The following is a 27,262-nucleotide window of genomic DNA, read 5'->3' as shown; positions in this document are numbered from 1 at the left end:
TTCTCTTTATTTGTCTTTAATCTGGAGTAAATGCTTAGTTTTTTTTTATGACATTGATTTTTTTTTAAAGAGGTAGATCTACAATTGTCTTTTAGAATTCTACATGAAGGATTTGTCTGTTTCCTTAAGTCATCTAATCTGTCACTCAGTTTATACCCTGCATTTCCTATCAAATGGAAGTTAGCTCTAGTTGCTTGATTATATTGAGGTTAAAAACATTTGGCAGTACTTGGTAGGTGGTACTGTGTACTTGATATAGAATCTCATTAGGAAGATCATATACATAACTTGTCCTGCTTGTAGTGACACTCAAGATTGATTTCTTGGTTAAGTTGGTCACCAAAAATCCCTCCTTTGTATAGGTATATTCCCCCTTTTAATTTCTGTGAAATCTATAGAGTTATGTTTTGGTCCTGTGAATATCTTGGTGCCTACCACCTTTACCCATTGTTTTTAAGCAGCCATTGATGATTTTTGTCTGCAATGACTATTTCAGTGGGGATTATAAATGGTGATTTTCTCATTCTATCATTTCTTTACATTCCTAGATAATACTCTATAAAGGAAAATTCCCACCCCAATTAATTTTTTTAAATATATATATATATATATTTAGTTTGGTAGATGAACACAATACTTTAATTTTATCTATTTATTTTTGTATAGTGCTGAAGATCAAACCCAGTGCCACACATGTGTGAGGCATGTGCTCTATCACTGAGCTACAACCCCAGTCCCCCAGATTAATCTATATGTTTATTAAATAATCTATATGTTTGTTAAATAAATTATAAGGTGTTAATTTCAGCTTGTAAAAATTAGTATTATGTTCAATTACCATAATTAATCTTTGCTCTGATTGATCCATCTTGGGTAGAGAAAGTCTCTTCAAGTGGCTCCCTGTTTTTTGACATGATCCCATGAGTGTTTGAGTGCTTCCTTGCTTCTTGGTACCATAAGATATTCCAGGCTAATGCCTTTCCCAAACCTCTATTGATGTCCCAAACTTATAATCAGCCCTTTCTCCCAGGAGCTGTAGCTCCTTATTGTAGGAAATACTGTTCAGAAGCCAAGATTTGGGTGGTAAGTATGTTTGTTTTAAATAACTGGTAAACAAATAGGTTCACCTCCTAACAAGGGGAATGGTTAGAGCGAGGAGCTGGGAATGGGTATTTGAGAGGAAGTGCTGGTGTTTAAAAGCACTGTTTCCGGCATTGTCTGATGATCTTTTCCTAAATGTTCTAGGGCGAAATGTGCTACATGTAGATGTCCATGTGGCCTCTGGCTTTATTTACTGGTGTGATTATAGCAGCTCTGTGGCATCTTACAATGCAATCCGTAGAATCAAACCAGATGGGTCTTCTTTCACAAACATCGTTACATATGGGATAGGAGGAAATGGAATTCGTGGCATTGCAGTGGATTGGGTGGCAGGTATGTAAACTATAGAGTGATTTTATTGAAAATTTTTTTGTGTTTGCCTATCATCTAATTTTATGCTGAGGAGTTTAACCTAACTACAAGTGATACTGATTTATTTTTCCAGACAATCATTGAGGTCATTTGAGATAAATTGTGTGTATTAAATAAATGATAAGGTGTTTCAGTTGACAGTTTCACTGCAGATTAACCATATCATTTTCTTCTATTATTAGAACAATCAAAACTGCAGGCAAAAATGGCTAGAAATGTCAAATTAGATCAATTTGTGGTTTTTACACTTGGATTTTGCCCCTGTTTCTGAATTAGAAATGCCTAAATTTTCAAAGAAAAAGTGATATTAAAAATGATGTAAATCATAAAATGAAGTTCATACTTTTAAAGTCGAGCAATTTTAATTGCAAATACTTAATTGCTTCTCTTGTTAATGTATAAAAGTCCTTTTGGTCCTTATATGCTTCTAATAGCATTTTCTTGGTATGACTGTTGCAGTATACATTAATTGTATTGATTCATACACTTACGTTTGAATTACCGCTCATTTTTACTTACACTCTAGGAAACAAATGTGTTATAATTTTTTGGAATATAATCCAATTCTAGTCAAAATAGATGTAAGTGTGTGTTATCAAGTGTGGTAAGCAGTCAACACTTGGAAATATTAATATCTATTATGAAATATTAACATCTAGGTCTATAATAGTTTATTGCAAATCATAAATAAGGTAGCATAGTTAAATAAGGCTTTAACTGAGTTCCTAACCATCATTCCTGATTATAAAAGCAGGGTCAGCAAACTATGGGTAGTGGAATAAATATAGCCTATTGCCTCTTTTTGTGAATAAAGTTGTATAGCCAACAGAGCTATGCCCATTCACTTATGTGTTATCTATGGCTGCTTTCATGTTTCAAGGCACAGTTGAGTACTGTGAAAGCAACCAAATACACTGCAGAGCCTAAAATATTTATATCTGCTCTATTGAGGAAAGTTTGGCAATTCTGGATTAAAGGATTGGGGATCTCTCTCTCTCTCTCTCTCTCTCTCTCTCTTTCTCACACACACACAGAGAGAGAGAGAGAGAGAGAGAGAGAGCGCTCTCAAGTAGAGATAGGTATTGAAGAAAAGATACCAGGAACATATTTAATATAGCTTGATTTATCTAGAGGTGTTTTGAGTCAGATACAGGCACTATGTATGCCTTGGTAAGCAGTATTGATAGTTCAACAACAGATCTTTTAACTACATGGAATCAATAATTCGGGATCACTCTTTATTCATGATACTATCTTCATGTAATTGTTGTTCTAGTGTTTGTATTGTGCTGTAACACTCAAAGGGAATTGGACCATGGGTTTGGTGGCTTTTAGAAGGTCCATGGAATGGGAACAACAACATTCATTATAAAAGATAGAAAAACATCTCATGTTACTTGTAAACACAGAGAGCCTTCCATAATATTGGTAGCAACAGGAGGTGCTGATGGCTGTCCCTCTATGCTTCTTTTGTCAAGTTGGAGTAGAAATTAGGCCATGATAATGTGTATTTAGGGTTTTTGAAGTGGGTGTTAAAAATTTAGTGCTTTTGGTAGAAGTGGAAGGACATTCTGGAAAATATACCTTTTGGTAGAAAGCAAGCTAGGACATTTGCTACGCATTCTAATCTGCTTCAGAAGCTGAAGATGGGCACTTTCTCTCTGAATTTGAAGACATGTTTTTTTTAGTTCTTAAGAGTAAGTACTTATTTTTCTAAGCTACACTGAGATATTTATTTATTATCTTGGAAATGATATCATTTACTGACCCCAACTTCAACCTCACATATTTTGTCCTGAATTTGAAAAGGTCTTCCCTTTCTTTTCTCTTCTTGGTTTTTCCATTCATCAGCATCCTCTCCTATTTTCCTTTAGGAAATCTTTACTTCACCAATGCCTTTGCGTTTGAAACACTGATAGAAGTGCTGCGGATCAATACCACCTACCGCCGTGTTCTCCTGAAAACCACAGTAGATATGCCTAGGCACATTGTCGTAGACCCCAAGAACAGATATCTCTTCTGGGCTGACTATGGGCAGAAACCGAAGATTGAACGATCTTTTCTTGACTGTACCAATCGAACTGTACTTGTCTCAGAGGGCATTGTCACACCACGGGGCTTGGCAGTAGACCACAGCAATGGCTTTATTTATTGGGTTGATGATTCTTTAGACATAATTGCAAGGATCCCTCTTCATGGAGGGGAATCTGAAGTGGTTCGTTATGGCAATCGATACCCAACTCCTTATGGCATCACTGTTTTTGGAAATTCTATCATATGGGTAGATAGGAATTTGAAAAAAATCTTCCAAGCTAGCAAGGAACCAGAGAACAATGAGTCACTCACAGTAATAAGAGACGATATCAACTGGCTGAGAGATGTGACCATCTTTGATGAACGTGTCCAGCCCCGGACACCAGCAGAGGTCAACAACAACCCTTGCTTGGAAAATAATGGTGGGTGCTCTCATTTCTGCTTTGCTATACCTGGTTTGCATACTCCAAAATGTGGCTGTGCCTTTGGGACCTTGGAACATGATGGCAAGAGCTGTGCCATTTCAACAGAAAACTTCCTCATCTTTGCCTTGGATAATTCTTTGAGAAGTTTACACTTTGACCCTGAAGACCATAGTCCACCCTTCCAAAGCATAAATGTGGAAAAAAATGCCATTGCTGTGGACTATGACAGCATAAATAATAGAATCTACTTCACACAAAATGTAGATTCTGAACATGGACAGATTTCCTATGTCAGCCTGTATTCTGGGACCCATACTCCAACTGTCGTTGCTTCGGGTAAGTGCACTCTAACTGGAGTTTATCTCAGGTGTAGATAAAACAGGGTCAACATGCATGAATGACTTTCTTCTTCTTCTTCTTCTTCTTCTTCTTCTTCTTTTTTGGTGGTGCTGGGGTTCAAACCCAGGGCCTCATGTATGTGAGACAAGCTATTGAGCTACAGCCCCAGACAGGGCCTTGTTAAGTTTCCCAGGCTGGCCTTGAGCTTGTGATCCTCCTGTCTCAGTCTCTGGAGTAACTGAGATTATAGGTGTGCACCACTGCACCTGGCCCGAGTGTTCTTAGAGTGCAATATATGATTCTGATGTCTTCATGTGTGTTTGTGTCTCTCTGCTGCTGGTGTGTGTCCAGATGTAGGGATTGCTGATGGCATTGCCTTTGATTGGATCAATAGAAGAATTTACTACAGTGACTACCACAATCAGACCATTAGTTCCATGGCTGAAGATGGATCTCAGCGTACCGTGATAGCCCGAGTTTCAAAACCAAGAGCCATTGTGTTAGATCCTTGCAGAGGGTATGTATGTCCTGGTCTTTTGTTGTATTTTTGTTTGCTTGTTTCTGGAGGAAGTGGGGCCAGAAATTATTTTATGTTCATAGAGAGCCAGTATCTTAAGGGTTCATAACTCTGACTGTGTATAGAAGGGTAAATAAGTATTAAGTGGTTATTACCTGGGAAGGTTTATAGGTTTATAGAAGGGTAAATGAGTATTAAGTGGTTTTTACCTGGAAAGTTTTGAGCTTCATTCCTGTGGGAGGAAAGTTGGCAGCATTCTAGGAAATCAATGCTCAGTAAATCCCTTTTGGGTAAATCATGTGGCTAGGAATGGAGTAGGTTCCCTACCTGAGACCCATATTAATGGCAATTTGTAATTAAAGATTGCTGCTACTTTTTTAAGTGAAAAGGACTCTGAGGTTTCTTATGGAACTAATTATGACTTCTTCTTTTGGATGACTAGGTACATGTATTGGACTGACTGGGGCACTAATGCCAAAATCGAGAGAGCCACACTCGCAGGAAACTTCCGGGTCCCCATTGTGAACACCAGTCTGGTTTGGCCCAATGGACTCACTCTGGACTATGAGACAGACCTTCTGTATTGGGCGGATGCTAGTCTGTATGTGTCTCTGGTAGTTCATGTGGGGTTGGGAAGAGGAGTTCTTCCTCCTACTTCCAAAGCAGAGAGATTTGCTTAATGTGATGAAATATAATTTGCCAGAAAGTTATTTCCAAAACATAGAATCACAGTTTTTGGAACTATATGATATTCTAGCTTGAGTATGTTCTATCTGTGAAAATTTAACTTTATTGTGAGATTGAATAATTATGAGCTAAAAGATATCTAAAGATGTATCACTAAATTGTATGTGCAATTTCAACTATAGTTGCAAATGTAACTACTCAATTTATGATCAAAAGATTCTAGGTAACTATCAGAAAAAAATATATATGTTTTTGGTACTGGGAATTGAACCTAGGGGTACTTAACCACTGACCCACATCCTTGGCCCTTTTTGTTTTTTATTTTGAGACAGGGTCTCACTGAGTTGTTAGGGCCCTGTTAAGTTGCTGAGGCTAGCTTTGAATTGCAGTCCTCCTGCCTCAGCCTCCTCAGCTGCTGGTATTACAGGGATGTGCCAACGTGCCTGGCGTGAATGACTTTTAAATATATAGTGATATTAAAATTTTCCCTGGGCTTTATCATTCAGTGTCTTTGAAAACATGATCCTCTTTAGTCTTCGACTTTTGGCCCTCTTCTCAAATAATCCTTTTCCTTTGGTATGCATCTTCTCAGCAAATTTCATAATGTTTTCCTTATAAATTTTGTCATGTCTAATGTTGCATGTAATTTCTCCAAGTGACCCCAAAACGTCTCACATTCCAGTCATCCTAATGGAACATGCATGGTTTTTGTAATTGGTAAACACATTTCCTCACAAGGAACATATTTCCTCACAAGTTTGGTCTTGTGGTGCCCAGAATTCAATATCCAGATCTTGTCTTCATTTTCTCATCAAAACAAAACAAAACAAAACTGCTCATTTTCTATTTGAGCAGTTTTTTGTGTCTGATTTTGGATCATTTTAGATAAATATCTCAAAGTACTAAAAAAAATGTCAAGTTGAAAAAGTCACCAAGGGAGTGGACAGGTCAGAGAGTGAACATTTTGGGAGCATTTACAGGGCACTCCACACCAAGTACCATGCATGACATGTACCTTTTCATATTGCTCTCTTTTTTTAAATTTTTGTTTTTTTAGTTGTAGTTGGACACAATACCTTTAATTAATTAATTAATTAATTGATATGTGGTGCTGAGGATGGAACCTAGGGCCTCACACGTGCTAGGCAAGTGCTCTACCACTGAGCCACAACCCCAGCCCCTGCTCTCTTGTTTTTAATGACAGCTTGGTTCCTTTTGTAGGATCTCTTGTAGGTTATATTCATTTCTGGAAGTCAATAATATGGGTAGGCCATTGTTTGTTAAGTGAATAAGACCTCCCATCATCAAAAGAAACATTTCCAGCTGCCATATACCTCGCTTGACAGTTGGGGTGTGTATAAATTAATGCGTGGGCCTAATCATTATTCTTCCCAGATTTCAGCAATTTCTTGTTCTTTTTTTTCTCCCCCTCCACTTCAGGCAGAAGATTGAGCGCAGCACTCTCACTGGCATGGACCGGGAAGTCATTGTCAGCACAGCCTTTCATTCTTTCGGCTTGACCCTCTATGGCCAGTATATTTACTGGACAGACTTCTACACAAGAAGAATTTACCGAGCTAACAAATATGATGGGTCAGATCTGATGGCAATGACCCTAAGTTTGCCTGTTCAGCCTAAGGGTATTTGCACTGTTAGGAAAAATGAACAACAGCAGTGTAGCAATCCTTGTGATCAGTTTAATGGAGGCTGCAGCCACATCTGTGTGCCAGGTAAGGTGTTGCCCCTTGAAGGTGAAAACCTATAGAATAATCATAGTAAAAAACACCTGGCAAGGGAGGTGGAAGAAATGTTCATCTTAACAAGAAGAGAAAAAGCCCAAATATCCTTGATTTCAAGGTAACTTATAAAATAGATGGGGTTATATTTTGAGGGAAAGTCTTTGCTAGGTTTCTTTTCTATTCCACACAGAGCCATCTTATGAAGGTGTTTTAAATACAAACTTGGTAAAGGTAGAAAATAAGATGAGGGCTTTGGCCATCCCACTTCATGACTTGCATAGAAAATTTCGTCCATGAGCTTATGTTCCTCATAAAAAGATTTAATTTTCTGCTTAGGAAGTATTGTTTGTAGTTTGAAGTATTTCTGATGATATTTTGGGGTGAGATATGTGTTTCATAGTATTTCGTGGAGAAAAATTTGAAGGAATATGTGCTTTCTGGTACTGTTGCTTTGTAAATTCTACCGAGAAAAGAGAATCATTGCTCTTGCAGATGCTAGGTAGTTGTTTGAAGATTACAGTAAATTAGCACATTTATTAGAAATTGGTGGTTGTCATTCTTAATGGAAGAGTGACTCGAAATATGGTTGAAAGGCTAATGGGTAAGTGTTTCATGTAGAAGCTATTGCAAAAGCTATTCTGGAGGAGACTCTGAATGTTTGCTGCACTAATCTTGTGGTTTCTCTTGTTCCCAGGTCCAAATGGAGCTGAGTGCCAGTGTCCACATGAGGGTCAATGGTATCTGGCCAATAATAATAAACACTGTATTGTGGACACTGGGGCCCGGTGTAATGAATCCTATTTCACCTGCTTCACTGGGTACTGCATCTCAGAGCAGTGGAAATGTGATAATGAGGATGACTGTGGCGATGGCAGTGATGAGCTGGAAAATGTCTGTGGTGAGTTGCTTTTCGTGGGCGCTGAGGACATCTTTACGATAGGGCTTGGTGCAGAATCCTGTTGTGTGTGAATGAGGTTGAAATTAGTGCCTAAGAATTCTGTCAGAGCTGAAAGACATTTATTCGGATAACTCAGGCTGTACTTCTGTTAAATTACCTCTGGAATGGTTATAAGCAAAATCACTGGATTAAAATCCTGGCCATGTGGTTTATAATCTATATAGCCCTGGGAAAGTTATTTGCTTTAGACAGCTCATCTGTAAAATAGAACGATCACTAGGGTTCTTGTGAGGAGCAAGAGAGCCATAATAAAAACGCTTAGCATAGGGTGTGATAAGATCCCAAGACTGAGAAATCTAATATGTGATTGTTATTAATTATCATAGCCCAAAGTTTATTAATGCAATACTTTTATTGAAGTCATTCCCAGTCCTCAGCTGTCATGTGAATGGAATGAGGAAGACCATGAAAATTTATCAGGGAGGTTGAAGGTTGGAAACCTTTCCCTAACAGACCATGTAAGGGCTAGGAGTTTTTGTTTTCCCCAAATAAACTGTATTTAAATGCTTTCCTATGACCGACATAAACTTTTAAATTGAGATTGTAGAGAACTGGAGTGATTTTGATTTTTTTTTGCAATACTTTACTTAAAAAAGGCATACAACATTATTTTTGCTTAATCTGGCTAAAGTGTTATCTCGCTTGGCATGCAGTCTGATTTGCAGCCATATTTGCCTGGGAAGGTAAACTCAGAGAGTCCATTTTATTTTATTGTAGTGTTTTAGAAACTAGAACGATGCTTTTATCTAGAGGTTTTCTTTTGGTGTCCCCTCCCCACCCAGCATTTCACACCTGCCTGCCTACGGCTTTCACCTGTGACAACGGGCGATGTGTCCAATATGGCTATCGCTGTGATTTCTACAATGACTGTGGAGACAACAGTGATGAGGCCGGGTGTCTGTACAGGAAATGCGATGACACCACAGAGTTTACCTGCGGTAATGGGAGGTGCATACCCATCGAGTTCGTCTGCAATGGCATAAATAACTGCCATGATAACAGCACTTCAGATGAGATAAATTGCCGTAAGTCTAACTTTAGTACTTCCTGTATTTTCGAATGTCAAGTCTTAGAGTTGAAATTTTTACATAAAAACAAAGGCTTTCTGAAACACAGTTTCCTTTTGATATAGTGCACTAAATTCTATAAAACACAACTCTACCTCCTTTTTATTCACTTAAATTGGTGGGTTCATGCAATTGTTGAATATTTTAATCTTGAATATTTTGTCCTTGGTTTACAAATCTGCTAGATTACAGATCCTCTTGATAAATTTTTTTTTTGTTTTTAAAAAATCTTTGCAAAATTTATTGCCTAAGTGTATTGTGGTTAATGTTTGTTGTGCAAAAAAACTATTATACCATGTTGACTAAAATAGTTTTCCTCTTTAGTTTTTCTGGGAAATAGCTTTGTAGTGAATTGATTTTTGAACTGTACCTTAGCATCTTAAGAAGACAAAAGATCCAGAATGTAGGTTCTAGTATGATATCTTTTAGTTTGGCTGTGATAAACCAGTTTTGTGGCTTTGTAGATAAGAGCTATTCTATACACTAGTGTATTTATTTGTGTCTTTTTTTTTGGTGGATAGAACCCAGAGCCTAGCACATGCCAGGCAAGCTTTAAAAAAAAAAAAAAAATTCCTATGAAAATTTCAAACATATACCAAAAAAAAAAAAAAAAAAAAAATAGTACAGCATACCCCTCACCCAACTTCAACAATTATCAGCCATACATACTTGGTTTCACCTATCTCCCCATTTTTTCTAGAATTTTAAAGCAACATGGATTTCACAGATAAAGACATTTCAAAATACAACTACTGTTTTAGTCATGTTTTTTGCTGCTGTGATTAAAATACCTGACAAGAACAATTGGAGGAGGAAGAGTTTATTTGGGGGATCTCAGAGGTCTCAGTCCATAGAAGGGACCCACCCCAGGAACCCACCTCCTCTAGCCACACCTTACCTGACTTCAGTTACCACTCAGTTAATCCCTATCAGGGGATTAATTCACTGATTGGGTTAAGGTTGTCACAACCCAATCATTAAACCTCTAAACCTTGCATTTCTGACACATGAGCTTTTGAGGTCACCTCACATCAAAACCATAACGACTACAGTGCCTTTATGAAACCTAGAAAAAGCAACAATACTTACTTAATATCTTTGACCACGCAGTCTACATTCAAATTTTTTTCACCTTTACTTACTGTTAATTCTGCTCAAAATTAAGATTCAGACAAGATCTGCACATTGATTTTTTGATTATTAAGATTCTTTAATCACTTTTATGTCACAACAATTCCATCCTTTTTGTCACTGATTTGGAAGAAAAATTGGCAGATTTTTTTCTGGGAAATATCCCACATTCTGAATTTGACTACTCCTATAATTGGTCCATTGAATTAATTTCATCCCTCTTATTTTCTGTGCATGGAATTTAGAGTAGAGGTTTGATTGTGTTAGGGTCTACTCTTTGGGTAGGAGTGCTTCTGGAGAGCTGTGCATTTCTTGTTATATCACATCATGAGGCACAGAATGTTTGCTTGTCCCATTCTGCATGACAGTAACATGGGTGGACCCAGGTGTCATCCTGAGTCTTTCCTTACCAAGTTCCCATCAACTTTTCATCCAGTGCTTTTAGTACCCACGAATGGTCATTGCATAAATCAATTATGTTCCAAAGTGGACATTGTAAAATTCTATTTTTGCTCCCCATTTATTTCACTGAAGTTCTTTAAAAATAAATTTTCTTTATCAACCATTTAATGGTAATTACAATCTGCACAGTGAATTGCTTAATTCTTTCCATTTGTCGGTTTTTCAGAGTAAGGAGTTGGTGATCAGTGAACAATAAGTTTATGTTTGTTTAATATTATTGAATTCAAGGATATCTACATATTTGTTTCAATACAATGTCCATGTTTATTCTTTTTTTGGTATCTGAATGTCCTATTTTAGGCCAGTTGAAGTTCTATCAAGTTAGTTCTCTGTCTTTGATGTGACCCCATTTGGTCTTGTATAGCATAGTCTGTTTTGTCTTGTACGTTTTCTGTCCCAGACCAGCAATTAGCCTCTTATCCAAGGAGATGTCATCCGTCTTTTTTTTTTTTTGGTGTTTAGAAATTATTGCAGTGTTGAATGCCCCTTCCTACTGGGTTTTCATTGTCTATAGGCTTATTCGGTGGACAGAATTAGGAAATGCAGTTTTTTTTAAGAAAAAAATATTACATTTGTATTTATCATTTAAATTTATGATTATAGATTGTTCACTTAATAAATTTATAAATCCATCCTTTCTCTTATGCTTAAAATTTTGGTTCTTAATGACGTTAACATAAGTTACTTGTTTCCTTTATTATGCAATAATTTTGAAATGCCTGTAATAATTTCAAGACTATTATAACCACAGAAATAATTTTATAACAATAAATATATGCAAGGTCTTTCTTATTCTTAGATTATGCCCCCATGACATAGAGGCAATATACTGCTTTTAAACACATTTGAATTTTTTTTTCTTTGTAGGGTTATAGTATCAACTTGTTTTACAGTTAGCCTCCTTTGTATTTTTGCCAAATTTTAAGAATCGCTTTTCTTTTTTCACTTTGATTACATTGTTTTGTTTGTACAAAATAATGGTACGTGGTTCTGAAGTTAAAACTATGACAAGGTGCATTTACGGAAGTTTTGTCATCTCTATCTCAATCTTCCCACGGGGTGATGATTTTCTTTAGTTTATTTTTCATAATAATTATTGCTTTTAATAGAAACATCTCTCTCTCTTTTGCTCACTACACACACACACACACACACACACTCACACACTCACACACATACCCGGACACATGCTGAGCAACCCCAATCCAAAATCTAAAACTTTTTAATTGCTGACATGAACCACAGGTAGAAAATTCCACATCATGAATTGCATGAAAGTGCCTCAGGCTATCTGTATGAAAACATGAATGAATTTGGTGTTTACACTTTGGGTTCTATCCCTAAGATATCTCATTATATATGTGCAAATATTCCAAAATCCAGAAATGTCAAAATTTGAAACACTTGTTGTCCCAAGCATTTCTGAAAAGGGACACTCAAGCTGTATAATTATCTTTTTCTTCTCCCCCTCCCCCAAAAGGTAATCTTCTATTACTGTTAACAATATATCCTGGAGATCATACTGCCATTGTGTATCCACTTATAGAGCTTCATTATTTTTATAGCTACAGGTTGCTGCGTTGTGTGGATATGCCATGGTTTAGTTGAGTTGAGCCTCTACCTCTCCTTCTCTCCTCAGCTCTCTATTTGGCTCCCTGTTTAGCATCAGCTGGCAGTATCTCTTCACTAGATAATCTGTAGGTAACATCAATGTCAGGGACTGGGCTTCTCTAATCCCCTCCTGTGGTTTGAAGTCTGTAATAGTTCTGTTGGCATAGATATTGTTGATACTGTATATTTGGTGGATATGTTCCAAATGTTTATCTGGTTGTCCTTTTCAAGCTGATCGCACTTGCCAGTCTGGATACACAAAATGTCAGAGTACAAACATTTGTATTCCTCGAATGTACTTGTGTGATGGCGACAATGACTGCGGAGATATGAGCGATGAAAACCCCACTTATTGCAGTGAGTATGATAAAATCGCTTCATTTCCTGATTTTGGAGGTGCACATTTTGAGCTGAAGCAAAGATAGAACCTGAGTATCTGTACTTTTTTCAGTTATCATCTCAAGTTTAGTTTATGAGCAGATGCAGAATACACTTGCTCTAGGATGTGGGTGGAGGGGCAAGAGAAACCCCTTCCCTCTATGCCCTGCCTGAATGCCCAGCCCCCAAATATTTCCAGAGACCTGCTACAATTGGAAAGCCATTTTCCCAGTGTTGAAGCTCCAGGCAGGATTTGCATATTAAACTCCTACTATTTAGTCAAAATATGATGGTGGTGGCCATTAGTAACTGAAAGTATTTTTATAGCCTTTTAATATTTTAATTTCAGGAAGCTTTATTTAGCAACTTTGTTTATTAAGAAAAATTAGAAGGTCATTTTTAAGCTGTGTAGTATCACTTAGAATTTTGTCCTTCCCTGTAGTTAAACTCTGGTCACTGGTCCTCTCCCAAGCAAACCATAGGGCATGATTATACTAGGCCAGGCTATCGTCTGAGACAGGAATCAGTTGTATTAAGAGCAACCTAAGGAAGCAAAATTCAGGATGCAGCCACTAGAGAGGGCTTGGCAGATTGGAGTTATTGCTGACCTTTCAGGGACCTTGTTTTCCTAACAATATTTCCTTGGCAAATCATCAAACCTCTTGGGCCAAAGCAAGAGAGCCCTGTAGAGGAGAAGAATGACAAGACTTAATTCAGGTTTGTGCCTGTGTATTTAAGAATACATCCGATCAAAGCCATCTAAGTTTACTTGAGAAGAGAACTAATGTTTAAACATTTGGCAGACTCTCCTGCTTTCTCAAATAAAAGTTCTGGATTATAAAAATAAAGACGATGAGAACTAATGTTTAAACATTTGGCAGACTCTCCTGCTTTCTCAAATAAAAGTTCTGGATTATAAAAATAAAGACGATGAGAACTAACTTGAATCATAGTCTAACATGGTTAAGACATGTGTGGGGTGAACTCAGATAAAATCCCACTGCTTTTAATTACTTCAGTAGAATTTGTTTAATTTTCTACTATAGCAGAAAAATAAAACTAGTGTATTTTACATGATTTATTTTATATATCACAAAGACAGTTCTTTGGTATTTCTATCAAATAGAATTTATATTTTGGATTTCTGGAATCTGGAATGGAAATTCTAGGAAACTGGGGCATATTGCCTTCTGTCTATCTCCAGTACTCCTCCCTCCTTATGCAAAGCTCACATAAAAGCCCATTATTTCTCAGGTCCCAGCTTCTGTTTCTCAGCAGCTGTTATGCAGTTTAGAGGTACAGGCAGATTGTTAAGGCTGATGGGCCCATGCTGTGCCTGTTCACACCTGTCATCTTCTTTCCCTCCCCCAGCCACTCACACGTGCACCAGTAGTGAGTTCCAGTGCACATCTCCCCCGCGCTGTATTCCATCATACTGGTACTGTGATGAAGAAATTGATTGCCTCGATGGCTCCGATGAACCTGCCTCTTGTGGTAAGAGAGTGAACGAGCTTGAAAGCAGACGGTGCAGCTAGAGAACTCTGGTCTCTTTCAACCACTTCACATGCAGAGTAGAGTCATGTTGCAGGACACTAGGTCTCCCTGCTCCTGCTCCCAGCTGGGATGCCACAACAGTTCTGCAGATGTTCATTAAAGACATGTGTAAGTTGCTGACCAGAATATGGAAGTCGCTGGTTGCTGCTGATAAAATGAGATTAGGCTACTAATACAGTGCCTGTTTATAGTTGTTTAATTTTCGTTGACTCTCAGTTGGAACTTCTGAATTTGGCTGAGTTCTGGCTCATAAGACTGGGAAGAGGCAAAAATGATTGGACTCTTCACACACACACACACACACACACACAGAAGGAGCACACCGTAGGCACACAAACTCTTTCTGTTTTGTGTCAGTGAAGCTTCTGGGGTGAAGTTCCCCAGCTGCCTGATCTTCCCATGAACTTTGAGGGACCCTCTTGTTGTATTCCTGGAAGCCATTGTACCTTGTTTGCATTTGGAGACTGCTTTTTTAATCTGTTGATAAATCGTATTGCTATATAAGTGATCAAACTATGACTGTGGGCCAGTTGTCCATCTTTATAGACAGTTTTATTAGACTGCAGTCACATATTGCCCATGGTTGCTTCCTGCACAATGTCAATGTCAAGTAAGTGTGACAGAGACCATGTAGCCTGCAAGCCTAAAATATTTACTGTTTGGTTGAGAAAAAGTTTACTCACCCTTGTTGTATAGTTTCATACTCCCTTTTTATGACATATAATATTCCATTGAGTGGTTATATTATCATAGAGTTAACTGCCTCTATTATTAAGAATTGAGTTTACTTTTTTCCTATTATTAATATTGTTATGGTAAATACTATCACATATGTATATAAATACTATCACATATAAAACTTTTTATTTGGGGGATATTTTCTTAGCGCCACTAGCATAGTTTTACATTTAAATGCAGATTGTTTTCTATTTCTCTTTTCTCCGAGGTGTGAGTTCTAATGCTGGTGGTTACAGAGTGTTAACCAGAACTCTTTGTCAGGTTTCTTTCCCCTTACACAGAAAACAAAGGGCACGTAGTATTTTGAGGATCTGCACAGGATATAATAATTGTTAGGTGTGTACAGTAGCCACTGTTTTCACTGAGACTGCTTCTTAACTCTTTTTAGCACATCATGAGCGAACGTGCTCAAGTCAAGAGTTCAAATGTGATAGTGGCAGGTGCATCCCAAAAGAATGGATTTGTGATGGTGACAATGACTGTGGGGACATGAGTGATGAAGATGAGAGACACCAATGTGGTGAGTGAGGCCAGTCACATCTTCTGCAGAGTGGCATTTGAGGGACTGGTACAGTCATTCTTTTGGGTTTGGAAGTTCTGATTGTCAGGCACATTCCTGCTTAATTGACTGCACACTCATAGAATATTGCAATTATTTGTTTTCAGTGGGTTGCATAACACCATTTTCTTTTGTTAACAAAGCTGGAAGTTCTTATCTGAGGTGTCTTAGCAGGGTGTTTTTCCATGGTAAAACAATAAGAGCAGTGGCTTCCTGATTCTTGTATTTGACATTAGCCCTATACAAAATGACTTGGGGGTGGTCCTCAAATGCTCTCAAATGCTCCTCAAATGCTCTCTCTCTCTGAGGTGGGTACATGGACTGTAGCAAACACTTTTCCCCTTTCTTCTTTTGCCTCATGAATCAACAATGGGTTTGGGTAACATTCTTTTATTCTGCAGACACTAACAATTCTGTGTCTACATCTCTTTCTTCCCAGTGTCATGGTTTCTGACAGCTCTTATTGACACATATTTCTCCTGTTCACCCTCATTCTACTTGGGGTAGCTGCTATAATGTAGTTGGAGATGCACTATCTTTGGAGAAAAAAGACCTGAGTTGAAGCACTAGCTCTTTCTCCTCATTCTCAGATTTTGAGCCATCTAGTTAGCCATGTTAAGCTTAAATTTTCCCATCTGTAGAATTGTCATAAAAATACCTATCTCACTAACCAGGTCCTTGGGAGGCTGTTGCAAGAGGATGGACAGTAACTTAGTGAGACCTTATCTCAAAAAATAAAAAGGGCTGGGGATGTAGCTCAGTAGTAGAGCACCACTGGGTTTAATCCCCAGTACCAATAACAAAAACAAAACAAAAAACAACAAAACAAAACAAAAAACCTATCTCACTTTGTATTTATAATACTTCTTATAAACTAAAAAATGTTATCAAAATGTTAAGGCATTTGGTATCCAATTAATACAATGGAAGAGAATTTTTGAAGCCTAAGGGGAAAAATATGATCTTCTGTTAATTTTAGGGAAAACTAGGTGAGGTGTTTTATTATGTTGATTTCTTTTGAAAAATCCAGAGTCTAAAGCAATTAAAACGGGACTTTTGGAGGTACTTATGTCATGATCTATTATTATTGTAGCCAGGTGATTTGTCTTCCTGCTTTCCTCCCATTTTCTTTCATCCATCAGAGTGTTCAGTACCATAAGCAAGAGAACGGACTATTTGTAAAGACTGTCATCTGATTCTTGTGTGCTTTGGTTTCAGAGGCTCAAAACTGCTCAAGTTCTGAGTTTTTCTGTGTAAATAGCAGACCTCCAGCCAGGAAATGCATTCCCCAGTCCTGGGTCTGTGATGGCGATGCGGATTGTGCTGATGCCTTTGATGAGCATCAGAACTGCACCAGGAGATCTTGCTCTGGAGATGAATTCACCTGCAGTAATGGACTGTGCATCCGATCAACATACAGGTGAATTGGGGATGGAAAAATCTCCCAGAAACCTCAAATACCTGAGGGTCAGGGTTGACTTATCCATGAAGCCCAGTAGCCACAGTACTTAGAACCCACAGCAAGAAGATGTTTGGATTCCTTTGAAATCAAAAGGAAAACAAAAAGAATAATGTTGGTCAAAGAGAGCGTTTTAACATGCAATATTAACATGTCTGCCCTTATATCAAATAATTTTATGGATAAAGGGGCCCATGAAGGCAAAAGTGTGTAGCACCCATGAAAGTTATCATGTGGCCTTGTGCAGAGATAGGGAGATGAATGCACTGGGCTTGATGTAAGAAAGTTCTTTCTCAAAGCCAGTGACCCTCTTCATTTTCCACTTGGAGTAAAACCATGGGAGCAAAAATTTTTCACTTTCCTGTCTCAGCTATAAGAAAAATAACAGTGCAAGCATGATGATAAATGGAGCTTGGCACTTAGCTCAGGGTCAAGGAGACAACAGGGAGAGGCGGGGGTGGGGAGTGAACTGAGATGTGTGTTCTAGCTGAATACTGCAAACATTGTTCAGCATGCAGGAGTGTAGGGGGCCAGATCTTCTGATACTCGTTTTTAAAGGAAAAGTTGGAATTCTGGATTTCCATGCAAAATATTCTGACTTTAAATGTCCCCCCCCAAATATTTAAATTCTTAAAATACTCTGTGGGTCAAACTGATTTAGCTCATAGCTCGCCAGTTTCGGGGGTCACTCCTGTAATATCCTATTGTGTATCCTATTAGCACTTTCTTCAAATATGCCACTTCAAGTGATTTATATTTTCTTAATATCCCAAACTTGTATCACCCCCATTTAGCAAATATTTGGATATAGAAGGAAGGGTAATCCTGATGGACAAGAAAAATAGTAAGAGCATTAATAAAGATAGGCGAGCCCAGAAAGGGGTTTTTACAAGGGCAGAGGAGGTGAGTTTGATGTCGTAGGATTTCCTGAGGTGAAAATATATGCTAGGCATTTAGACACATGGAATGGAAGCTAAGAAAGATATTGCATGTGCCATGGATGGTTAAAGGCCTCACAGGCATACTGAGAGCTTCGGAACTGTCAGCTTATATCCTGCTGGGGAAGGAGATGGCAAGCTAGAGGAAGCAGGCCCAGGACTGGAGCAACAGAATTTCTGGGGCTATTTGCTTTAGTGGCAGATGTCCATCAATAGGTGCTGACTTGCATCTGGGATACAGTGTGGTGTAAATTGCATGTTTATGATGGGGTCCTGGAGAAGAAGAGAAGGTTAAGTCATGTTCTGTGAAGGCTGAAAATGAAGCAGGGGCTTAGCATGATGATCAAAGATTAGAAATGATTAAAGTAAATAAATGTTATGTAGAAAATGTGCTCTACAGGATGTCTCATCCCTGATGAGGACCAAGTGGACTTTGCCAAACGGGCAGAATTTCTTCATTGACAATTAGAAGATATTCAGGAGTAGGGAACTGTCTCATTTTGTAGTGAAATTGCATTCAACATGCTTTGTTTGTATTTAACTGATATAATCTCTGGATTGCTTTTTATGGTGAAATTAATCTTATTTTATCTGTATTTTCTCCCTACCTGTGTACTATGTTATACTTCTCTTTGGTTCTGAATCCAGTAAATAGTTAATATCATTAGTCTTAGATATTAATATATTCTGAAAACCTAGGCATAACATCTATGGAATAGAATTCTAAAAAGGCTTAATTTTGGTCAGACTCTGGTTTTTTTTGGCTCCCTTTCTAAGCATTCTGAGCTCTGCTTTGTTCTTACTACGATCTCCCAGATGACTTATCTCTGCCTGAAAAGACTTCTACTGACTTAATTCATCTTCCTGTTTCTTCTTCCCTCTTGCCCTCCTTCCCTTCTCTCTTCCTATTTCTCTCCCTTCCTATCCTTTTCCCCCTGAAATTTCCAAATTGCTTTTGCCCAGGGATATGGCAAAACAGAACAGGAAAAACAATGAGGGTAATAACAACAACAACCAAAAAAACCAAAAAACCAATACCCCAAATCCCATATGCCTGGAAGCCTGAGCTATAGGGTTTAAAATAACTTGAACTTCTGTGTGTCTGGAGCACCATTAGCCTCCAAGTGTCCTGTTAACGTGCATCTTCTTGCTTGCTTGGCAGAATGTGTGCTCCCCCATTTGGTACGCTGGATGGGATTATTTTTCCTGTTGACTGTTTTCCTGGGCTTGTTACTAATGCTGCCAAAGCACCTGCCTGAGATTGAGTTTTGAGCAGCTCACTGGAGTAATGACACACAATTGTGCCTAAAATCATGGTGATTTGTTCACCTGACTTTCCCTCTTGAGCTGGAATTAGAGAGAGGAAAACATTGGTGTCTCAAAGCATTCAGAAATGAGTTATAATAGCTCCCACGAGGCCAAGTGGGGCGGAGTCAGTGTGCTGTGGTCCTGGCTTTCTTCACAGGTCCATGCATATGTTGTGGTGTTAATCACATTGGCAGGGACCTGGGTCTGTGGATGGCAACTGCAATTAGCAAGTTGATTGTAGGTTGTTGGTAAGATTGATCACATTCACCTTCCGTGCCTTTTAAGGTCTTGCAATGTTCTGCCTCCAGCTCCTGGGCCTTCTATCGTAAATTGTTGTGTGAATTATCAAAATGAGTTTTGTCTGTCCTTAGCCTAAATTCCTTTACACTTAGGATGAGTTTGCTATTGTCAGCAGAACCCTCTTTAGTAATCATGACTTTTATGGGATCTTGGAATACTGTAGAGAAGAAAGACCTGTTTGGTTCACATCACTTGAGGGAACTATACGGTCCTCATGCCTGGGAATGTTAGGTCCCCAAATAGTTTCTAGCACTACAATAGGCCTTCTTCCTTTGCCAATATTCATGTTAATCTACTAATTTTCCCTCCTTCCCAGAACCATAATGGCCCATATCTCATGATAAATGGCCATGGGACTATGGAAGGATAGAATGAATAGGACTGCTAGTGCAAATATGATTCCAGTTGGAAGAGAACATGTTCTTAGCAGACACACCCAATGATCTTAACCTTTATATACACGATACTCACCCTTTTGAGTTTCCACTTGGGTATGGGTACTTCTGTCACTGGGATATTGACTGTGCAATTAAGCTATCTTATTATCTGAGGAATATTCTAATCTATCAACTAGGGGAAAAGATGAATGTGGGTTTTTTTTTAAAAAGCTCTAGATTCACATTTCTCATGGTAGCACCTGGGCATGCTGTACAAATGCCACATATTATTGGTGAGGAAGATGTAGTTTCTGGAGGGAAGGGGACCGAGTCATTGCCCATCTTATTGAAATGATCAAGCTTAAGCTGTCATTCAGGTGGATAGAGAAGAAACACTTGGATGAGAGATGAGTCTTGTCAGCCACTCTGGGTCCCTTCACACAGGTGTGACCGGCGCAACGACTGTGGTGACTATAGTGATGAGAGGGGCTGCTCCTACCCCACCTGCAGTGAGAGTCAGTTTACCTGTCGGAATGGGCGCTGCATTAATGAGGACTATGTCTGTGATGAGGAGAACGACTGTGGGGACAACTCTGATGAGCTGGAGCACCTGTGCCACACCCCAGAAGCCACATGCCCGCCTCATCAGTTCAAATGTGACAATGGGCACTGCCTCGAGATGGTGAAAGTCTGCAACCACCTGGATGACTGTTCCGATAACAGTGATGAGAAAGGCTGTGGTGAGTACAGTGGAAAACTTACCAAAAGGACAGAGGCGGCTAATGGCTTGGTGTGGATTCTCAGTCCTTCAAGACTGAACAGGACTTTACCATCTGTTTTCTGTGTGCACATTTCCAAAAATTTCTTGTGGCTTTGATATCAAAAGGCAAAGATTTCCTGGCATGCAAGACAGGCACACCACCATATTTTGGGAGATAATTCTTGAGTTAAGCAACCATTAGAGGGAATAGAAGATGAACAAATATTCAGGCCATTTTTTTTAAAGAGGTCTGCTGAATAAGGTGCCCAAGAATGAACATTGTTGATTATCTTTAGACCCTTGGGATGACGTATTGCCTGAAGCATCTCTCTGCTAGGACTGCTTAGCTGGCTCTTCAGTTTTGTCCTCAGGTTCTCAATAGGAGAATTTTAATCTCCTCCTTACCCCCCACCACCATAAGCAAACCAGCTGAGAATTTACAAAATGGGTACTGTTTGCTTAGCAGCATCTTGAATTCCTGTTTGTGGCGTTTGATCACAGGAGCATTGTATGCTGGCATTGTCTCTTTAATCAAAGACAAATGCTTTGAAAGAAAGGTCATATCTTTTTATTTATTTTGTTTTCTTCCACTGATTCACTATCAGTGGTCATTAAGTGCATTGCCTAATTGACCCAGAATATATAATGTGGTTTCTGTTCTTAACATAAAAATCAAGCCCTAGACAGAGAAACTCAGAGAGAAAGTGCTATGGAAATTTAGAGAAGGGAATACATACGTATAACATAAAAAATGCAAAAACTAATTATTTGCTCTAATACAAGAAAAACTACTGTTAGTTTCTACCAAAAGTTTCAAAAACCATTAAATAAATAAAAATAACACCTATTACTTTTAGATATTTATACCAAAACTCTTAAGAGAATTTTCTTATTTAGTCCTAATTTGGTTAGATTCTCATTAGGCTTTAATTAATTTTGCTGTGCCTATTGAAACCAAAACCAAATTCTCAATTGTACATAATGCAAATGTAAAATTTTAGTTTGATCTCATGAGGTCTCTTCCAAAGGTAGTTAACATCTACTCTTATAACCAGAACAAATCTGGTTGATCATGTAAAACCTCTTTCTTTTGCAAATAATACAATTTTAGCCTGTAGATACGAAATGAATTGCTTAGTGTTATCTGGTAAATTAGCAGCAGTATAAGGTCTGATTTTTTTTTTTTTTTTTTAGCACATGAAGTAATTTTTAATCTGTGGCTCCTGGCTGAATAGAGAATTAATAAGCACCTGTTCCCCTCCCTTTGCAGATGGTTTCTGAGTGAGCTTGGCCATGTGTCACAGGACCAGCCAAGGCACACCTACTGTTGTGGTGCTCCTGGTGATGAGCTCATGCCCATGCTCATGCTGTCCTGTGAGAGGCACATGGTGATAACTTTTTGCCACTCTGTAGTCAGTGGTGGCAAGCTGGTAGCTTGAGAATGGCCAGGGTGTGCCTATCCCATCACTGAAATAGGGGATATTACAAATCAGCCTTTCCCCTCTTCCTTAAGGGGATTCTGTTTTGCCTACACTCTAGGCAGGACCCTCTGTTCTCCTTTCTCCTGCCATTTTATTTTTAAAACTATTGTTTAATGAGAGGTTGGCAAGTACAGCACTAGAAGTCAGCTACCTTTGTTACTAGTATTGAGTGTGAAAACCACAGTTGAAGGATTAAATGGGAGAGAAAGTTGAAAAAATAGTGGCTTTTGAATCACCCCATGGTCTTTGGAAATCCCCATTGACAGTCTTCTGGCATGATTCATTAAGAATTGATATTGCCAGGAGAAATGTTGACAGTACTGACATTTTTTATATCAAAATAATAATAACAACTGTCTTTTACCTACAGGCATTAATGAGTGCCAGGATCCTTCCATCAGTGGCTGTGACCACAACTGCACAGATACCCTAACCAGTTTCTATTGCTCTTGTCATCCTGGCTACAAGCTTATGTCTGACAAGCGGACTTGTGTTGATGTTGATGAGTGCAAGGAGACGCCCTATGTCTGCAGCCAGAAGTGTGAGAACGTGATAGGCTCCTACATCTGCAAGTGTGCCCCAGGCTACATCCGTGAGCCAGATGGGAAGACCTGTCGGCAGAACAGTAACATTGAACCCTATCTCATTTTTAGCAACCGTTACTATTTGAGAAATTTAACTGTAGATGGCTATTCTTACTCGCTCATTTTACAAGGACTGGGCAATGTTGTGGCACTGGATTTTGACAGAGTAGAAAAGAGATTGTACTGGATTGATAGAGAGAGGCAAGTCATCGAGAGGATGTTTCTGAACAAGACAAACAGGGAGACAATCATAAGCCACAGACTACCAGCTGCAGAAAGTCTGGCTGTTGACTGGGTTGCCAGGTAAGGAAACACTGAGCTTTTTAAAAGTTAAAAATTACAAGGAAAATACTGCGTTTTATCTGGATAGGGAATTGATCTTTTCAACCTGTGTTAATATGTGGATGCATTTAATACTTCTGCATGTTTTTTTCTGCTTTTTACTTAATACTCAAATAGTATACCACAGAACTTTAGTGATTGTAAGAATTTCTGATATTACTTTTATGGAGAAGGGTATCATAAGGGAGGAAAGAACCCCGCTATCCGTAGGCCTTCAGTTAACTGGAGATGATATTAAGGACTGATCCTCACATTCATTGGTGCATTCAGTCATTTAAATATGCTGAGTACCTCCTCCTTGCCAGGTGTGATGGTGGGCACTGGGGACCTGGAGGTGAACAGGCAGGCAAAGCCCTTGCTGTTCTGGAGTCCACAGGCTTGCTTCCAATGCTTAGTCATTCCCAAATCTGGGTTTGTCATGAGGCAGAGGATGGCTGATCTGAAATGCTTTTCTTTTGAGATAGTTCTTCTAGAGACTGAGGGTTTTCAAGGTAGGACGATGATGATCAGGCACACTTCTTAATGTCTCTGTTGCATATCGAGTCTGTTAGATACTTGGAAGCATAAGCCAGTTGACTGTGTGGTTAATAGACATGAAGCTATAGGCACTAATATAAATATTCTAGTTGCAGTCAGTCCAGACCTCCAGGTGGCTCCTTGCCTTGTGGCCATCTTCAGGGGAAAGGGCCTAAAACCAGAGGGATAATTTGGTGCCCGGTTCTCCCTGAGCAGCTGGTCTGCCAGACGTGCTCCTAAGTTCTTGCTGAATAATGTATGAAGCATTGACAGCATGAATATGAATATGGCTCTACTCCATGTCCAAAACCATAGTGATTAATGATTTACAGGAACAGAACTAACCATGGTCCAATTCCTGTCCCCATCATTTGCTGCAGTGCAGGGGAAAATAATACTATAACTCAAAGATACTGTCATTTAACCCTCTCCCCCCCAAACTGGTAGAATATTATTTCCGTCTGGGTTTCAGCCCTTTTTTTCTCTACTGTGACATGTTCTTGATCAGAAAGGAGAATTATTTCTATGTGTGGTAGTGAGGAAGACAGAGCAAGGAAATCTGAGTGAGGCTGGGGGAAAATGGCCCACACCTTTTCTCAAAAGTCCAGGAAGAAGCACAGCCAGGCTAAATAGTCCTTAAAACATGAAGTCACATTTGCATTGGTAGGAGACATAAGATAGGAACTACCTTGAAGTTAGAAACGTTTTCCCCCAACATTAATACAAAAGTGCACAGCCAATATGAGATTGTTTAGTTTCCAAAGCTTTTAAACTTGATCTACTGATTTATTTTTAATTTTTAAATTTGTTTTAATTAGTTATGCATGACAGTAGAATGCACTTTGATGCATCATATATAATGGAGTATAATTTCTCATTCTTCTCGTTGTACATGATATAGAATCACACCAGCCATATAGTTATATATGTACATAGGGTAATAATGTCTGAGCTACTGATTTTTAAAAACCACTATGCATGTTGGAAAATAGTGCTGGCTCTTCGTTTTCTTAATATTTCCAGTAGTGCAGACAGAGAAGGTCTTCATGTTCTCTCCAAGCGTCTGATCACAGGATCAGTCTTTCAACTGTGGAATGAAGAGAACTCAATGGAAATGCAGGAACCTCAACAGAGTAGAAGTGCCCTGTGATGGAGTGTAGCCAATTTAAGAGGACTTGAATTCCTGCTCTGCTACTTACTAATTATATAACACTGGGGCTTCTGCAGTCTCATCAGGAAGATGGGAATAATAGTATCTCATTTCAGGGTTGCTGTGATCTTAAATAATACAATGTCTTAAAAATTTCTTAGTCTAGGGCCTAGCATTTAGTAAGTATTCAATATATAGCTACCACTATTATTGCTATTCTTGGCCACTACAATGATGGAATCCAAGATGTATATTGGGGTCACCTCATTCATTGGGACTTACTCAAGTGTCTTAATTGGCAAGGCATGTTCATTTATTCATTTATCCCTCCTCATAAGAACAGGGTGCTGCTGTTCTGGCCTCTAGCACAGTTGGACTGGGCTTATGTCATGCAAAGAAGCATTTAAGCTCTTTAGAAGAAGACCATTCTCTGTTCAATTGGTATTGATTATTAGATCCTAAATGACCCTCCAATTCTAGGAATATTGATCTTTTGGGATATTTTAAGATTCTGATGAAAACCCTGGACCCCTTGATGGATAAAAGCACTTACCTACTTGTGCTTACACAATTTGCTTCAGTTTTGGATGGTGTACAGACCCCCAAAGTCCAGGCTTCTTTGATTACAAACACCTGCTCTACAGAAAATAAATTGGTTTTATTGAACAGCAATACACTCAGACCTGAAACTTCCCTGAGGCAGAAGTTCCTAACAGATTCTAATACATTGCCAAGGCTTCTTAAGTTCGATTAAGTAAAATACATCATAGTGTAAGAAACTCATTCTGCCAGTCTAGTCTGACTGGGCCATGGTGGGCGAGGTACCCCTTTGCATCAAGGGTGTCAGAATTCAGAGTTCCTTTGTGCACACTAGACACCATTCAAACCGTAATTCATGGCACCTGTTTCTGCTTCCCCACCCTGTAAACCTTGGCACTGCCTGAGAAGGTGCCTTTGGCGGCAGGAAGGAGGTAAAACCAGACTCCTGCTGTGAGGTGTGGCCTCAGAATTCCCTACATGACATCCCCTGAAAGTGGGAACTGTAGCAGACACTCTGGTACCTTCCATTGCCTCATTGCTGCAAAGTTAACTTCAGACTCCCTCCCACCTTCTTTTGGCCTGGGAAATGTGCCTTCTAACAGCTGCCTGTGTGATTCTCAGGAAGCTTGAACAGGAAATTGGGTGGCTGAACCAAGTGATTCTGTCAGTAACCCCTCGCTCTCTATTTCAGGAAGCTTTACTGGGTGGATGCCCACCTAGATAGCCTCTTCGTCTCTGACCTGGAAGGTCGATACCGCCGCACCCTGGCCCAGCACTGTGTGGATGCCAACAACACTTTCTGCTTTGATAATCCCAGAGGAATTGTCCTTCACCCTCAATATGGGTATTGTCTCCCTGTAATCTTGGGCTCTTCTTTCATGCCCTTATTCCGCCTCTGTTATCAAAAAGGCTGTTCACATGGCTCTCTCAAGGCCAGTATCTTGCTGGGATTTGTCTTCTGCTTTTCCTACCTGGTAAATGGTTTAGTATAATGGGTAGAAGCATGGCTTGTTCAAGTGATCCTTATCTGCTATTCTGTTATTTTTGCCATGGCACACCTTTTCATTTTTTTTTCCAAGTTACACGTTTTGGCTGCATGCAAAGAATACTGTGGTAAAAGAAACATTTTTTTTTTTCCTGGACTCTCCATGTCAAACCACCGAAGTCTACAGTTAATCATTCTTCCTTGAGCATTTCCTGTACCTCATCCCCTTTTATCTCTTCTAGATTATTTTCTGTTAGCTTTCTTCCCTTTCTAAGAGGCTCTGTGGGATATAAACTCCATTTCTCTAAAGGGAGAAAAGCTGTGTCTTTTGGCTACTGATTTCCTTCAGCTTCAGGGACTGACCCTCTGTTTGCTCCTATAGGCATGTCTACTGGGCAGACTGGGCTTACCGTGCGTACATTGGGAGAATGGGCATGGATGGATCCAATAAGTCTGTGATTATCTCTACCAAGTTAGAGTGGCCCAATGCCATCACCATCGATTACACCAATGATCTCCTGTACTGGGCAGATGCTCACCTGGGTTATATTGAGTAAGTAATAGAAAAGAACAAAACAACAGGGCCACTGTTTAGTGCAGACTCCAGGGCTTGTACTTCCAGCGTGTTTGTCCTGTGCATCTTTTAGCTGGCCTGTATATTATAAATCACTTTGAGTCCATTTCTATGAAATTCCTATAAGTAGTTCACTGAGCCCTATGGTATGGTGCAGTAGAAAGAGAGTGAACTTTGAAGTTGTACTATCAGGATTGATAGCTTGGTACTTTCACCTCTTCTTCTTGTCTTCTTCTTCTTCTTCTTCCTCCTCCTCCTCCTCCTCCTCCTCCTCCT

General features: G+C 39.1%; 1 protein-coding gene across 1 annotated transcript in view; it reads left to right on the top strand.

Moving 5' to 3' along the window:
• Positions 1-27,262, top strand: part of Lrp2 (LDL receptor related protein 2) — a 192,866-nt gene that overhangs the window by 120,281 nt on the left and 45,323 nt on the right. Inside the window, exons 36-50 of the mRNA XM_048811966.1 lie at positions 1,246-1,434; positions 3,348-4,268; positions 4,623-4,788; positions 5,231-5,389; positions 6,916-7,205; positions 7,909-8,112; positions 8,955-9,197; positions 12,675-12,800; positions 14,193-14,315; positions 15,502-15,633; positions 16,891-17,092; positions 20,499-20,794; positions 22,666-23,182; positions 26,119-26,271; positions 26,795-26,965. Of these exons, the coding sequence (XP_048667923.1) occupies positions 1,246-1,434; positions 3,348-4,268; positions 4,623-4,788; positions 5,231-5,389; positions 6,916-7,205; positions 7,909-8,112; positions 8,955-9,197; positions 12,675-12,800; positions 14,193-14,315; positions 15,502-15,633; positions 16,891-17,092; positions 20,499-20,794; positions 22,666-23,182; positions 26,119-26,271; positions 26,795-26,965 (3,892 nt within the window). The remainder of the gene's footprint in view (positions 1-1,245; positions 1,435-3,347; positions 4,269-4,622; positions 4,789-5,230; positions 5,390-6,915; positions 7,206-7,908; positions 8,113-8,954; positions 9,198-12,674; positions 12,801-14,192; positions 14,316-15,501; positions 15,634-16,890; positions 17,093-20,498; positions 20,795-22,665; positions 23,183-26,118; positions 26,272-26,794; positions 26,966-27,262) is intronic.

This window comes from Marmota marmota, unplaced genomic scaffold (assembly GCF_001458135.2).
Source record: "Marmota marmota marmota unplaced genomic scaffold, marMar, whole genome shotgun sequence".
NCBI lineage: Eukaryota > Metazoa > Chordata > Mammalia > Rodentia > Sciuridae > Marmota > Marmota marmota.
This window is presented reverse-complemented; position numbering and strand designations above follow the sequence as displayed.